This window comes from Perissodus microlepis, chromosome 1 (assembly GCF_051167445.1).
Source record: "Perissodus microlepis isolate ML-2025 ecotype Zambia chromosome 1, ASM5116744v1, whole genome shotgun sequence".
NCBI lineage: Eukaryota > Metazoa > Chordata > Actinopteri > Cichliformes > Cichlidae > Perissodus > Perissodus microlepis.
Genome location: NC_140461.1, coordinates 33440199 through 33455302, shown reverse-complemented (window position 1 = coordinate 33455302; position 15104 = coordinate 33440199). Strand labels below are relative to the sequence as shown.

The following is a 15104-nucleotide window of genomic DNA, read 5'->3' as shown; positions in this document are numbered from 1 at the left end:
AGGTGTATCTTGAGCCAAGGTGTAGCTTCTCGGATGAGAGGTGAAACGTCTTCAAGCAACTTAAAGAAGTCCAGACGCTTTTCTTTGCAAGCTCCTTTGAATACAACTGTAACGTTGTAAATCAGCATATTAGGCCAGCACTGAAGTTAAGCAGCCCTGAAAACATTTTGCAAACAGAAAATTAAATTGCCACAAAGAGACACAAAGCCAATTTTGATGGTGTCATCATAAATCATATGTAAATCTAACAAAATTGTTTTGTGCTCTAAGGCATTTTTCAAGTGATGTTTTCTATCATTGCACTGGAGTTCTTTAAGCTGCAACCTGAGCAGAATGGCTACCTGATGGCCTATTTTGGCATTGTCCAAATGGTAAGACTGAAATCCAAAATGAATTGGCGCATTTTAGCCTTTTCAAGTTTTCTACGTTTTGTTATATTACAGACCAAAATTCACTTATGATTCACTTGTTTAATTTAGACTAAATGACAAATTAAGGAACAAGTTTTTGGAGTATTTTGTTTGTTTTTCTTTTTTCTTTAACAACTGAAAGAATAAAACACAGTGTTTGCAGACGTATCCTTGCTCGCACTTGGGGTTGAGCTCTGATGGTTCCTACATGAAACAACAGTCCCCAATATGCTTCGATAACTTCATTAGACCTGTGATTAGTTGAATTCATGAATTAGGAAAGTTACTTACAGGTCTGTTTAAGGTCTTGCAGTTGTCAGACTAAAAAAACCCAACCTGTGATAGCCTCTTATTGTCAGATGGGGAACTTTTGGAACCACCAACAGTCGTCCAAGATATTCCAATATAGCTAAGCTAAGTAGTCTGGTCTTTGTCAGAGAGATTACCAAGAAGCCAGTGGTCACTGACTAAAAGATTCACTTTTTATTTTTTTTGTAGAAAACTCTAAAGGATCTGAAAACTTTTCAAATGGACTGTATGTGATATGTTGGGGGGTTGAGCTTAAGATTATACCAGACTGCAAGATGAAATGAGTAAAACCAAGATGTTTGTTCAGGTTATTCAAGGAGGAGTGATCGGTCGGCTTACGGCAAGATACTCTGACAATACATTGCTGCTTCTATCCATTGGAGTGTCCTCTTTTGTGGGACTGGCTCAGGTATGCACAAAACATAAGCACACACCCCTTAGAGAGAAAGTATTCACTCAAGTACTCCATAGCTTTTCTTTTTAAGAAGCAAAACTCTTGTCTTAGCTTGATGAAAAAAAATTTGTTTCCATTGTTTGATGCAAGTAAAATGAAAAGTTTTAACCCCCCTTTTTTTTACCATGAGTTTTTTTTATAGTAAATCTTACTACAACTTTTACTATCGCTTGGTATTGAACCTCTGTGATATTGTGCTTGTACTTTTTTGAATACTTGTTCACCTGTATACAAGTGTGAATTTGTTAGGGTATTTTTTGTTTCTTTTATTATTATGAATGTGTTCATGTTTCTTGGTGTTTAGCAGCTCAGATAAGAGCCCAAGAGCTTGTTCAACAGCTTGAGATTGCTGGTTGGCACCGGGTGAAATCCGTCACAAACAGGTTGCTGCAGCCGAAACCTCTTTGTGATTGGTTTGGTTGCTGCTAGAGTACTGCGGCCACTCATAGTTTGCATGGAAGGGATGTCAACTAATTAACTTGAAAAAGTGAAAGGTGAAAATGTCCATTGCAAACATTAAATGGAGAGCGTTCGGTGACCAGAGGATATCAAGTGCTCGGTGACTGCTTTAGGCCTGCATGACTGGGACTTCCAATGGACTGTGAACCACTCACAACTAGTTGAGAAATACTCAATTTTCCCCAACAACTGGTGGTTGCCAAGTGGTTGGTAAACACCAGTTGTGACTGGGGCGTAAAACTGTATCAATTCATAGCAGAGCTTTGAATTGATACATCATTATGCTAACAGCCACATTTACATGTTTCGTACATGGTGCTGCCCCTAACAGGCCTCACTATCAGTTAACCCCTTTGCCACACTGCCAAAGCCCCTTAAGACAGATATTTGGATTCACAGCTTAATTTGGGGAGCGTCATCAAATCAAATCAAAATTTATTTCTATAGCACATAATAATACATTGTATACACATAATACAAGTTGACCAAAGTCCTTCAAAGTTGGTCAGAGCAATAGTATAAGACAGAATAAAAAGAAACAGTTAAAAGGAGGGCAGGAAACAATATGAACAATATGGGTAAAAAAAATCCTCATAGAAATCCAGAGCAAAAACTTAATCAGTAGCACAGCCCATTAGAGTTCTGCTGCAGGCATTTGTTGGACTCGTTGTGACAGCAACCCCTATTAAACATAATTACCTAGCAATTAATATAATGTGCCATTGAACCCCTTGCTGAAAACTGTTTATTTCTGATATTTCTCTGTACAGGCATATATACAGAATGTGTGGCAGTTCTGCTTTAACATCCTCCCGATGATGTTTTCTCTCAGTGTGTTTAATGTCATCACAGACAGCATGCTCACCAAGAGTGTACCGTCCTCTGACACAGGTGAGACCATCCCGCTTTACTTTATTACAACCAGATGGTGTTTGACAGGCTCGACTTTTAAAAAGCTTCATTTTAGATCACTTGATGTGTGACTGCATTTGAATAAAGCTGTTTTAAACTAAAGAAGCAAAGACACTCCAGCATTCCAAGATAAAATGTAACAATACCAAATAAAATGGTTTAGAAAACTACAGGTGACCCTATTGTGAAATAGTGTAAAGAATTATTGCCAGTTTTAATCTTGTTCTCATTTGCAGGCACAATGCTGGGACTGTGCGCATCTGTTCAATCTCTGCTTCGCACAGTGGGACCTACTATAGGGGGCTTCCTGTATGTGAACTACGGCATTTCCTCTATAGGTTTAATCCAGTTTTTCGTGAATATTGCTGTGTTTGTCTACCTGCTACAGCAACGACTCAACAAGACAGCCGAGCAGAGAAAGTGACACCTCTCAGTCTTTTTGTCTCGCTTGTTCAAAAACTCAAAAAAGGAGAGGAGATGGAAATCAGCTGTTGATTTTAAAAACAAGCATCATATACACACATATTTCCCTTTTTTTAGTAACTGCCATAATTAGATCATATCCCATTATTCCAGATTTTGTGCTCTGTTCAAGTTTCTGTTGATTCAGTGTCAGATCACTAGATGGCACCAAATCCTCTATTTTACTGGCTGATGGTTCACACAGAACTTAATTCAGAGAGTAAAGAAACCACAAATGTATAAAAATAAAAACTGGCCATAGCCAAATCTCTGCACCTGGTGATAAAAACACTCAACAGAAGGTCAGAACAGCCTTTCTTGAAGATAATTCAATAATATGACACAGGCCGATATGAGTTCCTGGATATTCCAAAGGAAAAACCAAATCCTTCCAACCCATCACACCCTCCTTGAGCGTGGTTTTGCTGGAGGTTTCTTCCTGTTGAAAGGGAGTTTTTCTGTCCCACTGTTGCCAAGTGCTTGCTCTGATTTGGAGGGTTTCTGTCTAACAATGTAAGATCTTTACTCTGCAATATAAAGAACCTTGAGACAGCTGTTAGTGTGGCGTTGTATTAATATACTGAATTAAAGTGAATTCTTTGTCCATGCTTAAAGAAACACGAAGAACAAATCTACTTTGGCCTGAACTTTAAAACGAACTCAGAAATCTGGTTTAAAAAAAAAAAAAAAAAAAAAAAATGTTGAAATATCATCTTAAAATCAAAATCAGTCCAGGCTTCGTCCTTCACACAGTTCATAATAACTACATGAAGGAAGAGATTTTTTTTCTCTTCCTTCATGTTGTTTATATAAGCTGCATGGTGGTAGAGGAAATATGCATATTATGGAGAAGAAAATTAAAAAAATTAAATCAAATTTAATCAGGAAGTTTCTGAATTGATGTTGTTTTCATAATGGTATTGTCTATCTTTTATTATTAAAATCATTAACTTTAATCAAACATTCATGTAAAGAGCATGCAAAAATACTTTTTGCACAGTGTTGCAGACATGTTCCAAATACATTTCTATCCGCAACATTTCATGAAGAAAGAGCAAAGAAAACCGAATACGTGCATCTGTGGATTGAGTGACATTCGCGAGGACTGCCTTTGCCAGAGTTAGCTATTCGGTGCAGCTCAGATCAGTCTGGAATGATTTGGATGAGTGAATAAGTCTGGAGTTAAATAAAGAGTGAATTAAAAAAGTAAGTATTTGTATCAAAAACATAGCTCACATAAAAAAATTCCATACTCTGAGAGGGATAAATAAAACCTTCATCACAGTGTGGGCAGTAGTCTGCTTCCTCTGGCTGTCAGGCTGTTGCATGTTGGAGTGATGTCATAAAATCTGGAGCAGGTGTTTTCATTGTTTCTACAAAATAAGCTCATTTTGAATATTGTTATTGTCGTTGTTGTTTTTTAAAATAACGACAATATGAAAACAAACAAATAAACAAACAAAAAAGTTGGCAGATGTCAATGAGGTGATTTATTTTAGTTTTGCCCCCCCCCCCTCCAAAAAAAAAAAAAGAAATAGCAGGAAAATTCCAGAAATTATATTTTAAAAGACGTTTTGAAGCTAAGCATAAAAGTATAAAAAATAAAAAAATCTAGATTAAAACTGCATTTACTTACAAAGGTGTTTAGAAAACACCTTTTAAATGATGATTAAAGTAAAACCCCCAAAAGCCGAAGCGAGAAGATAGGAAGGATGTGTTTAATAAGTTTTAGTTGGCACCCTGCTCAGGTGAACTTCACCTTTAATGTGATCAGCTGCCTCAGTGTGAATTCTATCTTTTCAGGCTGATCCCACACCTGCCCTCACTCATTACTCGCTGGAGTCCAAGCCATCAAATGTCTTCCATAGGTGTAGAGTGTCAGTGCAGCTCGTAAAACACAAGGAGCATGCTCTTGAATCTCCTGTCTCTGCCTCTTTATGTGAGTCAAAGGAGCTGCAGAAGGGTGTCACTGTATCTACGGACCCGGGGGGGTGATGCAGTCCTGACCACTGGAGGGGGTGCCTTGTTACACTTGGCCATTTGAGTCAGGGGGATCTGGGACAATGCTGCTGTTAACACTCCTGATGGGGACCTTTGGGTCCTCTGAAAGTTTAATGTGACTCTGCGAGCGACCTGCGCTCACTGAGGTCAGAGATGAGCGCTGCCCGGCGATGGTCCAGGGTTTCCTTGTGTCAGCGCACTGGAAACTAAATGCCAGTGGGGGGGGCCGTCAGGTCCCAGGCTTGTTTTGTCCCCTGTGGTATAGATAATGAGGCATCTGTCTCCACCTGCCGCATAGAGAGATGAGGCTCACTGTCTCTTTTAAAAAGAGCACAGGTTACCTATCTGATTTGTTCGAGCCAGGCCAGGGACATGATCTGTAGCAGAGAAGCCTTCAGTCTAAATGTTTTATACCGAGGCTTTCTTACTTCTTTCTGTGCAGCACCACACGGTGCTCCTTATCAGGAGCACACTGATCAGTGTCTTGTGAGGTACATCTAGAAAATTACCATCCATATCAATCAAACATGAGACAGTCTAACCAAAATGTAATTACTTTCACCCCAAGTCAGTGCGACTTTTGTCCATTAGGTAATAGTCTTTAATTACGTCGGTAAAAGAATGTCATGAACTGTTTTACAGCAGAGTGCTGATTCTTGTTCAGAGTTTATAAAAACCTGATGTGTACATGACAGAAGCTCAACATGGCTGCACAGCTCCTGCTCCATCATCCTTCCAGCAGACCTCATGGAACTCTTGGAGTTGGCCACTGGAGTGAAAGGTGATCTTAGGGGGGTTTTGTCTTGGTGTAATCAGACAGCGACATCATCAATCATGAGCAGGGGAATTACAGTGGGTTACAATAGGTGATAAGATAATGAGTGGGGCCACAGCGACCTGGTGAGGGACAGCTCGAGTTCCCGTTCTGATTACATGGCAGCGGCTTGACTTTGTTGTAAACGGCTGAGGACACTGGCTGTGCAATTCCAAGATGAAGAAAGGAGTTTTTTTTTCTAACTGTGTCAGGCCTATGAAGTTAAAATTAAAATATTTATTTATATTTAATTTTTGTTTTCAGACAGAAATGTGATATATACATATAATGCATGAAATGGCAATAATGCAATTTCTAAAGGGTTTCAGCAGATTATGAGATCATTGTGTAGCAGGTAGACTTAAACTACAGAATCAGTGAAGTTGAATAAAAATGGACCAATACTATTAGTTACCATCCATCTATCTATTTTGTTCCTACTTATCCAGTTCAGGGTAGTGGTGATGTGGTCCTATCCCAGTTGCCACAGGGTGAGAAGCAGGATACATCCTGGACCTTCATGGTGCCATGGGCTTTGGACTGTTTGGGTTTTGCTTCTTTTAATCATTGGTTGTATTATTTATATTTGTCCTTTATCTCCCAGCATTCTCAGTTCCTTGATTAAGTACTATTTAGTTTATTCCCTTTTGTGTTTCATTCTGTTCTGTTTTCTCTGGAGTAAATATCAAATGTGCACTGACCAGCTATCATTTGCTCTATTTTCAGAGTCATGTCAGTTGCTTACATGAGATTGTGACAAGTGGAAAAAGTCCAGGGTGTGTGTTGTTTCACACCTTTGAAGACAAGCTGCCCCCTCCTCAGTGAAGAGCATGCTCAGCCTTGTGTCAGGAGGCTCAGAGCCCCATTACGCCTGGCCTGTCCTGCACGCTCTGGTCCACACTCTCACTCCCTGACATGTGCCAGTGATCGCTAATTCTCCACTGACGCCTCTCGGAAGCATCACATTCAACAACAGAACAATAAATGCCCACTGCACTGACCTCAGAGGATTGTCGCCTCTTGCTACATCAGCCAGGATCTCCCATCCTCTGCTTGTGGAAGACCATATTGGTTACATAGAAGCTAATATGGCATAACACAAAAGGCTTCTTTATGACACATGTGGCTGCATGAAAAGTCTTTGTTGTCTTTAGGATTAAGAGTTGGAGATTTGAATGTTTGAAGGTAATATGTCTAAAAAGACAGGATGTTGATTGAATTTTAATTACAACAGAGCCGATTAGATAACAATATGGTGCAGGAGTTAAAAGCGGGAAACATGTGCGTCTGTTTGAATTATCAGCCATAAGCTTTGTTTGGATGTTGTTTGGATGACTCATACAGAGCAGCATCTGTGTTCTCCAGAGATAAATCTGACCATTATTGGTCATATTGTTTAGACTATCCTGTATGATGTAATGACATGTTGTGTGGGTATTTTGAGTTCTTAATACAGCAGATTAAAAACAATTGAAGTTATTGCTGGATTTATCTGGGATTTACTGTAGCTGGATGGGTCCATTTCAGAATTCAGGATAGGATAAAGTTCTAACAATTCGGAGAATCAGTTATCAGCCGTGTTCCTTCTGCGAGGCACTGTGAAAATTGGCCTTTACTCTAGGTTAAAAGAGCTTACATGTCTATGATATTTAGTCAGGGTATTGATTTCCTCACTCTGATTATCACAACATTTGGGTGACAGATGGTGTGTCAGTGGTAATCCCAGCTACCCATCAGCTTGACCCTTTGCAGTGAGCCACCTCCTCCCAAACGATCATGCAGCACCCTCGTCCCCAAAATCTCACCAAGCCTGCTGAGCTACGCAGCCAAAGAGCTGCTTTAAACTGGTGAGTAATGGCTGTGTCAGCAGTCAGTAGATGAGCCTGAGGGTTGGGGAAGGGTTAATGGGCAGTGGGCGGGTATTAGAGCCCCATTGGATCCATTGTTTACACCAGACGTACAGTAAACACTTACTGTACTGCGAATTCATGCCAACTGCAAACACAAAAATAATGTAATTCAAATGATAATGTGAATAGCTCGTTTGTTCTTTAACAGCATAAAACTGTAAATAATTCTGTTTTTTCTTCATGAACATCTGGAAGCAATACATACCTGAACTCAACTTTCCAGATCAAAAAAAAGTAAACCACATTAACAGAACACAAACTATTACCCTAACATTTTTGTACAGTCAAAAAAGGGCATGATAACCAGGTGACACAAAAATGTACCCCCCAGTATGACTCATGGTATAAATGCCACAGTTTTGAATTTTCTGAAATTGAAAAGTCTGCATCTGTCTCCTGATTTTGTGATAATTTGCGCACATTTTTTCTCTCTCTGACATGCCTTTTAGAAAGTACAACTCTCTTTCATTTTGCAAAACAAAGGAGTGGCATTGTATTGTTAACTTCACAAAATATTGCAATGGTCAGTTAAGTTGCCTCATTTGCTGTAAGCTTCTTGTTTCCTCTGCATTTCCACGGGGGTCCTAATCTCATCTAAAGTCATCTGCCTTAATCCACAGCAGCAGAAGCAGTGGTTGAAGTAAATTAGGTCTTTGACTGATAGCCATCTGCCAGCAAATGTATAAACAGTTTGTTTTACTGCTGCTAATGCACAAATGAAATGTAGACAGAGAAAAGTAGATGTACATAATCTGACATTAAAAATGACTTTAATGGAAAATGACAGATTATTTATTGAATCACTTTCAACATTTTGTTTTTAAATTATTGGGCAAAAGTCTGCTGATAGGAGCATAAATAATTACTCATGTTTTTGAAGATGCAAGTTTGAGTTTTTTTTAGAGATGGACCGATCCGATATTACATATCGGTCCGATACTGACGTAAATTGCTGGATCGGATATTGGAGAGAAATAAAAAATGTAATCCGATCCATTAAATATCAAAAAAGCACCTCACAAAACTTGCGACACGGCATAACTCGGCTCATAACCGTAGCACGTGGCAGCAGTATGCATCACGTGATAGAGCGGCTGTGTGTATTTGTAGCCTTGCTACCAAACCAGCATTTAATCTCCGAGGAAGTTATCCCATCGAGAAGTAAAGCAAGTGTGTAAGTTCATCTCTGAATGTTTGTAAAGCATTCCCACGTTAAGCTTAACAACCGATATATGGAGCGACTGCCTCTCTCTCTCTCTCTCCCTCTCCTGCTGCTACTTCAATCATGAAACTGATTAATGATCAGCTGATCAGCTTTTCTGTCGCGAGTCCGTCTCTCTTGTTTGTTTTTGGCCCACTTTGCACCAGAAAGAGGAAACCAGCGGCTAAACAACAGCAGCACGTTTAACCTTGATAAGCTGTTGTTAGAATTTATTTAATATTTCTTTCTACACCAGGATCCTTTTCTACGTAGCTGACGGTTGGTAACTGTGCAGGGGCGGATCTAGCAAAGTTTAGCCAGGGGGGCCGATAGGGCATTAACATGGAAAAAGGGGGCACAAAGACATACTTTTCTTTCTTATTCTCATTTTTTAATAAATAATTATCTGAATCTTACACCCAAAGTTTTAATCTGATGTAAAATGAATAGAAGTCCATTACTGTATATAGTGACTATTAAGTCTAATATACCCTAGTAAGCTAGTACTTTTTCCTTTGGGAAGATACCATCAGTGCAGTCTGCAATTCTATTGAAGAAAGATGTTGAATCTATTTAATTATTCTTGAAAAATAATTTATTTCTGTGCATTTTTTTTCCCACACTGCATCAAATTAAAGTTGATTACATCGATTAAGCATCATGAGGTGGAAGGTGGGGGGTGGTTCCCTATTTTTTTTGCTGGGAGTTTGCAACCCTATTAGTTAGGTTGCTTAATATTTCTGCTAAGTACTCTTTAAAATACCAGAATAGGAAGGATGGAGTAGGTTTAAGGTTATTAGTTTGATCAGTATTGCTGAACTATGAAATATTTTGGGTGCAGTGTATTTTTTACATACAGGTATAACAGAATACCTTTAGTGTTGTTGTTTCTTTAAACTTGAGTATGAACTTATACAAAATGCAGCAAGATATTAAAAAAACAGTTTTATTGATTAAAAAACACACTATTCATATCAGTATCGGCAGATATCCAAATTTATGATATCGGTATCGGACATAAAAAAGTGGTATCGTGCCATCTCTAGTTTTTTTTTAAAAATAATTTTTGCTATAAGTTTTCAGGTCAATTTGTGAGTGAGATGCTATAATATCTCACGCTGTACTTCATAGTAAATAAGTAAATACCTGGAACTTGTAATCCTACTCTTTGATCATAGATGACATTGACAAGGATTATTCAAATCTTCTTAAGCTGATTCTCTATTGAACTGTAACAGGAATTTCAGTGCCCAAGATATCAAATACTTCACTAACAACACTGTAAATACAATAAAAGTTTAATCTTATAATTGGAAATAATAAATTACATTTATATACATTTTAACAGCAATTAGCTCTGGTGTTCTGAGTAGGCTTAATTATCATTTGGAAGGATAATATTGTGCCATCATAAAATTATTTCTTTCAAATTGTTATTAGCTGTTTTATAAACTTTTCTTCCATGAATGGAAAAATGGCATCAGCTGAGGACTTGACTGAAAGCACGTACAGTAGATTTTGCCCTTTTCTGACTGGTTGTAAGCTTTTTTTCTTTACTTTTATAATGCGCTTTGTTAGAACTGGATGATTTTAAGTTTTCATTGTTTATTGGCCTTTGACTGAATGTTTTTACTTTATCATGTACTCCAATATCCGCCGCTCCTCTGATGTGACCACGTCCACCCCCCTCCTGTATCCTTTAGAGGCCATTACAGATGCACGAGAGGCCATATAGTCTGCTAGCAGTGTCCAGCTCTGCGTCTCTGTCCTGACCTAGATCTCTGACAGTAAACAGCTGCTTCCTAAAGCGATGTCGTGCTGCCATCAGCAGAATGGCCCGAGAGATAAATGTCAGATTGGACCTCGGCTGAGCCTCTTGATACAGCTCAGGGTCCCGCAGTTTGTTTAGGAGATCTACAAACCCTTAGCAGTGAATGGCTGTGGGTAGTTGTATTTTATGCGTGTGTTTTGTTGTTTTTATTTAACTTAAAACTGTTCACATTCAAGGCGTACAAGAGACAAAAAAAAAAAAAAAATCTTCACACTGCCTGAAACTTCACTATAACTTTATAATTATCCTTGAGGTTGGGGCTGTTACAGTTGGAAGAGGATTGCAGTTGGTTTAAATGAAACAAATATTTTACAGGGTAATATGCAGAGCATGTTTCACAGCTGTCCATAAAACAAATATATGTGGTATAATTTCAGCCTCCAGTGTTGTTACTTTGCAATTTTAGTATCTATTTAACCGGGATCCGAAAAGTCTTTCAAATGAAAAACTGTCTGTGCCTCCCTTTCATAAATACCCATATGGGCCTCTGTAAATATACAGTATACTATACAGCACTGTGTATTTTGTTCCCTAGTGTGATATGACAAATGGCTTAAAATGCCATTTAAACAATAATCCAAACCCAAAACTGTGTTAGGTTGACTAAAAAAATATTTGTTGTATTTACAGGATGTCTTTGTCCATTTAGTGAATAAATAGCAATTGTGACAAACTGGAGTGATATCAGCACAATATTAAAGGTACAGTCGGTAATTTTTTTAGATTATTTAACAGAAGAAAAGGATATTGAATTCATAAATCTATCTCATAAACATTCTCATAAACTTGTAATTAATCCATTAAAAACATTTAGGAGCAGGCGCCGGTTTGTGGAAGCCACCATGTTCCCCCCACCATACTTAAATACAGTGACATCACCCTTTCAAGTAATCGCATTTTACCCATGTGGCTAGAGACTGGTTATTAGTGGTGCAACGGATCAAAAATCTCATGGTTCGATTCGGATCATGGTTTTAAGTCACGGATCGGATCAATTTTTGGATCAGCAAAAAAAATAAAAAAATAAAAAATTTTAACATTTACTTATTAACTTATTTAAGTATTTTTTGCCTATTAAAAACATTCAACTCAAGACTCATTCCACGCAATTATATAAAAACAAATTAAGGTGCAACATAGAGCAGTACAGGGCTTTGTATCTACCACTCCACTGTGATATAATGAGCGGTCACGGTCACGTAGCTTTCCGTTGACCTGGAGGTCCACCCATTTGTAGTTGGGCAACAGAAGATGCCTGTGACAGTTCAGCCATAACTTTAAACTTTTCCGGCTCATACATGCCTGGATACAATCTTGTCACTGAAGTGGACACGCAACGGGATATCATAGCGTGGCTCAAGCACGTTCATCATAGATTAAACCCCTTGTTTTGCACAACAGACGACGGCCTCCCGTCTGCAGCTAAACACCCCAGTAGCTTCTGTAATAGCTTTAGCCCGGTCGGATTGGGCAGCAAAGGGCTGCTTAAATGCCTCTTAAACTCCTCTGCTCCTCCACTTGGACTGCTAGCGCTGGCCATAACTATCGCTTGACAGACTGACCATGCGCGCCATACACATACTTTTTTCCCTTCTTTTTCGAATCTTCGGATCACATGCGTGCCGAACCGTGGAGTGGGATCGGTTCGGATTACGGATCAACTGTGATCCATTGCACCACTACTGGTTATAGTAAGTCGAAGGCATTCGGGTGGTGTAAAAGGACATTTAAGCTTGCATCTGCACCTTGAGACTCAAGATATGAAGCATGACACGTATGTTTTATCATCAGAGAAGTTCTCTTTACCAAGAAGCAAAATGCACAGCCTTACGTGGTGAACTGAAGTCAAAAGTCTAACACATTGAAAACATGCCTGTTTTTTCCATTTACTCTTTGTCACATTGTATGAAAGTTTATTGACTAGTTCATCAATGTTGGATCCTCTTCAAAGAATGTTTAACTACAGCTGGTCAGGAATGGGAATTGATAAGAGTTTAGCAATTCCCATTCCACTATTGAGATCACTTACTGATTTTCATATCGATTCTCATTGGGTTCTCATTGGTTCTGCTTTGAGAGTCATCACCATTGATAAGCAGCATATCAAAGACATAACATTCATGCAAATTAATTGCATCCAGTGGGTCAAATGTCTGTGCACGGAACAGGTATTTCCTGTCTTTGTTGTGGTCAGTATTGGAATTGTTGCTCAAACAAGTAATGTATTACACAAAACACCTTTCTCAAAAGTAAAGCAGTAGATTACTGATTTACTCCCACGAGGAAGTAATTCATTACATTACTACTTACAAAACATTCATGTTTCTCCGTAAAATTGTTGAAGCACACTGTCTCATAATTACCATTTAAAAATATGAGCCTATAGGCTGCAGCCCCACACACAACACAAAGTATTTAGCTATGAACACAAAGCGAAGATGAAAACAAGCACAAAGAGACTTTAAAGTGATCACCACAATGATGCTACGTTAGAAACATGAACAGGTAGAAACAGAGGCTAAAGCCTAGCTGCTCATCAGTTTGTTAACTGTTGAAGTTCAGGGTCTGGCTGCCGGGCTGGGGTCAGCAAGACCACAGACTATAACTAAAGAGGTTCATGTCCAAATTTTTTCCATGGCAAAGTAACGACCCTTCACAACATCTGTTTCACAGCATGTATGTGCCCTCACACACATAAAAAAGCAACATTAAAACGACATTAATCTTGTCACGGTTCTGGGTCCGTTGGACCCAGTATTTTGAGTTTATTATATTTTGGTTTTATTCTGCTTCATGGATTGTTTTCTTATTCTCTTGTAGTAATGACGATGATTATTATTAGTTTCTTGTTTCTGTTTATCCGTGCTTAAGGATTTGTGGTTTCATGTATTGTTTGAGTTCCATGTTATTTTGTCTCTCAGTGTCGAGTCTGCGTTCTTGTTTAGTAATTCATGTTTCCTGTTTTATTGTGAAAGTCTTTGTCTTATGTTAGTGTGTGCAGCTTGGTTCCCCCCGTCTTGTTAGCCCTGATCTCTCCCAGCTGTGTCTCCCTTCTGTTGCCCATTCCCTCATTACTACCCTATGTATTTAAGCCCTGTGTATCCACCATGTCTCACCCGTGTGTTCTCCCTGCTGTCCATCGTCATTCGCCTCTGCTCGGTCTCATTCTTATTCAGGTTTGTGCTCTGTAGTTTAGTTGTTTCCAGTCTAGTTTAGTTCGTGTTCCATTTGCTGTTTGTCTATATTTATTTCGTATTTAATAAACCACCCTCACCCCTTTACAAGTGCCTGCGTTTGGATCCTCCTTTATTTCCCACACGGCTCATCTCACTCGCCGTGACAAATCTTGTTTTATCAATTCAATTCAATTCAATTTTATTTATATAGCGCCAAATCACAACAAAAGTCGCCTCAAGGCGCTTCATAGATACAGAGAAAAACCCAACAATCATATGACCCCCTATGAGCAAGCACTTTGGCGACAGTGGGAAGGAAAAACTCCCTTTTAACAGGAAGAAACCTCCGGCAGAACCAGGCTCAGGGAGGGGCGGCCATCTGCTGCGACCGGTTGGGGTGAGAGAAGGAAGACAGGATAAAGACATGCTGTGGAAGAGAGACAGAGGTTAATAACAGATATGATTCAATGCAGAGAGGTCTATTAATACATAGTGAGTGAGAAAGGTGACTGGAAAGGAAAAACTCAATGCATCATGGGAATCCCCCAGCAGCCTACGTCTATTGCAGCATAACTAAGGGAGGATCACCCGATCCAGCCCTAACTATATGCTTTAGCAAAAAGGAAAGTTTTAAGCCTAATCTTAAAAGTAGAGATAGTGTCTGTCTCCCGAATCCAAACTGGAAGCTGGTTCCACAGAAGAGGGGCCTGAAAACCCTCCCATTCTACTTTTAAATACTCTAGGAACAACAAGTAAGCCTGCAGAGCGAGAGCAAAGTGCTCTAATAGGGTGATATGGTACTACAAGGTCATTAAGATAAGATGGGACCTGATTATTTAAGACCTTGTATGTGAGGAGCAGGATTTTGAATTCAATTCTGGATTTAACAGGAAGCCAATGAAGGGAAGCCAAAACAGGAGAAATATGCTCTCTCTTTCTAGTCCCTGTCAGGACTCTTGCTGGCTCAGGCTTTTCAGCGAGTTTTTTGGACATCCTGATAATAATGAATTACAGTAGTCCAGCCTGGAAGTAATAAATGCATGAACTAGTTTTTCAGTGTCACTCTGAGACAGGATATTTCTAATTTTAGAGATGTTGTGCAAATGGAAGAAAGCAGTCTTACATATTTGTTTAATATGTGCATTGAAGGACATATCCTGGTCAA

The 15104-nt window shown here is 39.0% G+C and overlaps 2 protein-coding genes across 4 annotated transcripts in view; both read left to right on the top strand.

The window, feature by feature from the left end:
* Positions 1–15042, top strand: part of slc67a1 (solute carrier family 67 member 1) — a 201981-nt gene extending 186939 nt beyond the window's left edge. For 2 of the 3 annotated variants that reach the window (XM_084907809.1, XM_084907674.1), the window contains 4 exons: positions 271–371; positions 1027–1128; positions 2403–2523; positions 2781–4541. In XM_084907809.1, coding sequence (XP_084763935.1) covers positions 271–371; positions 1027–1128; positions 2403–2523; positions 2781–2968 — 512 coding nt within the window. In that variant the 3' untranslated portion in view covers positions 2969–4541. Of the gene's footprint in view, positions 1–270; positions 372–1026; positions 1129–2402; positions 2524–2780; positions 4542–6270; positions 6392–6547 lie in introns of those variants that run through there. The other variant, XR_014797121.1, reaches the window with a different exon arrangement.
* Positions 1–15104, top strand: part of LOC146394129 (photoreceptor-specific nuclear receptor-like) — a 221292-nt gene that overhangs the window by 186875 nt on the left and 19313 nt on the right. The window lies entirely within an intron of this gene.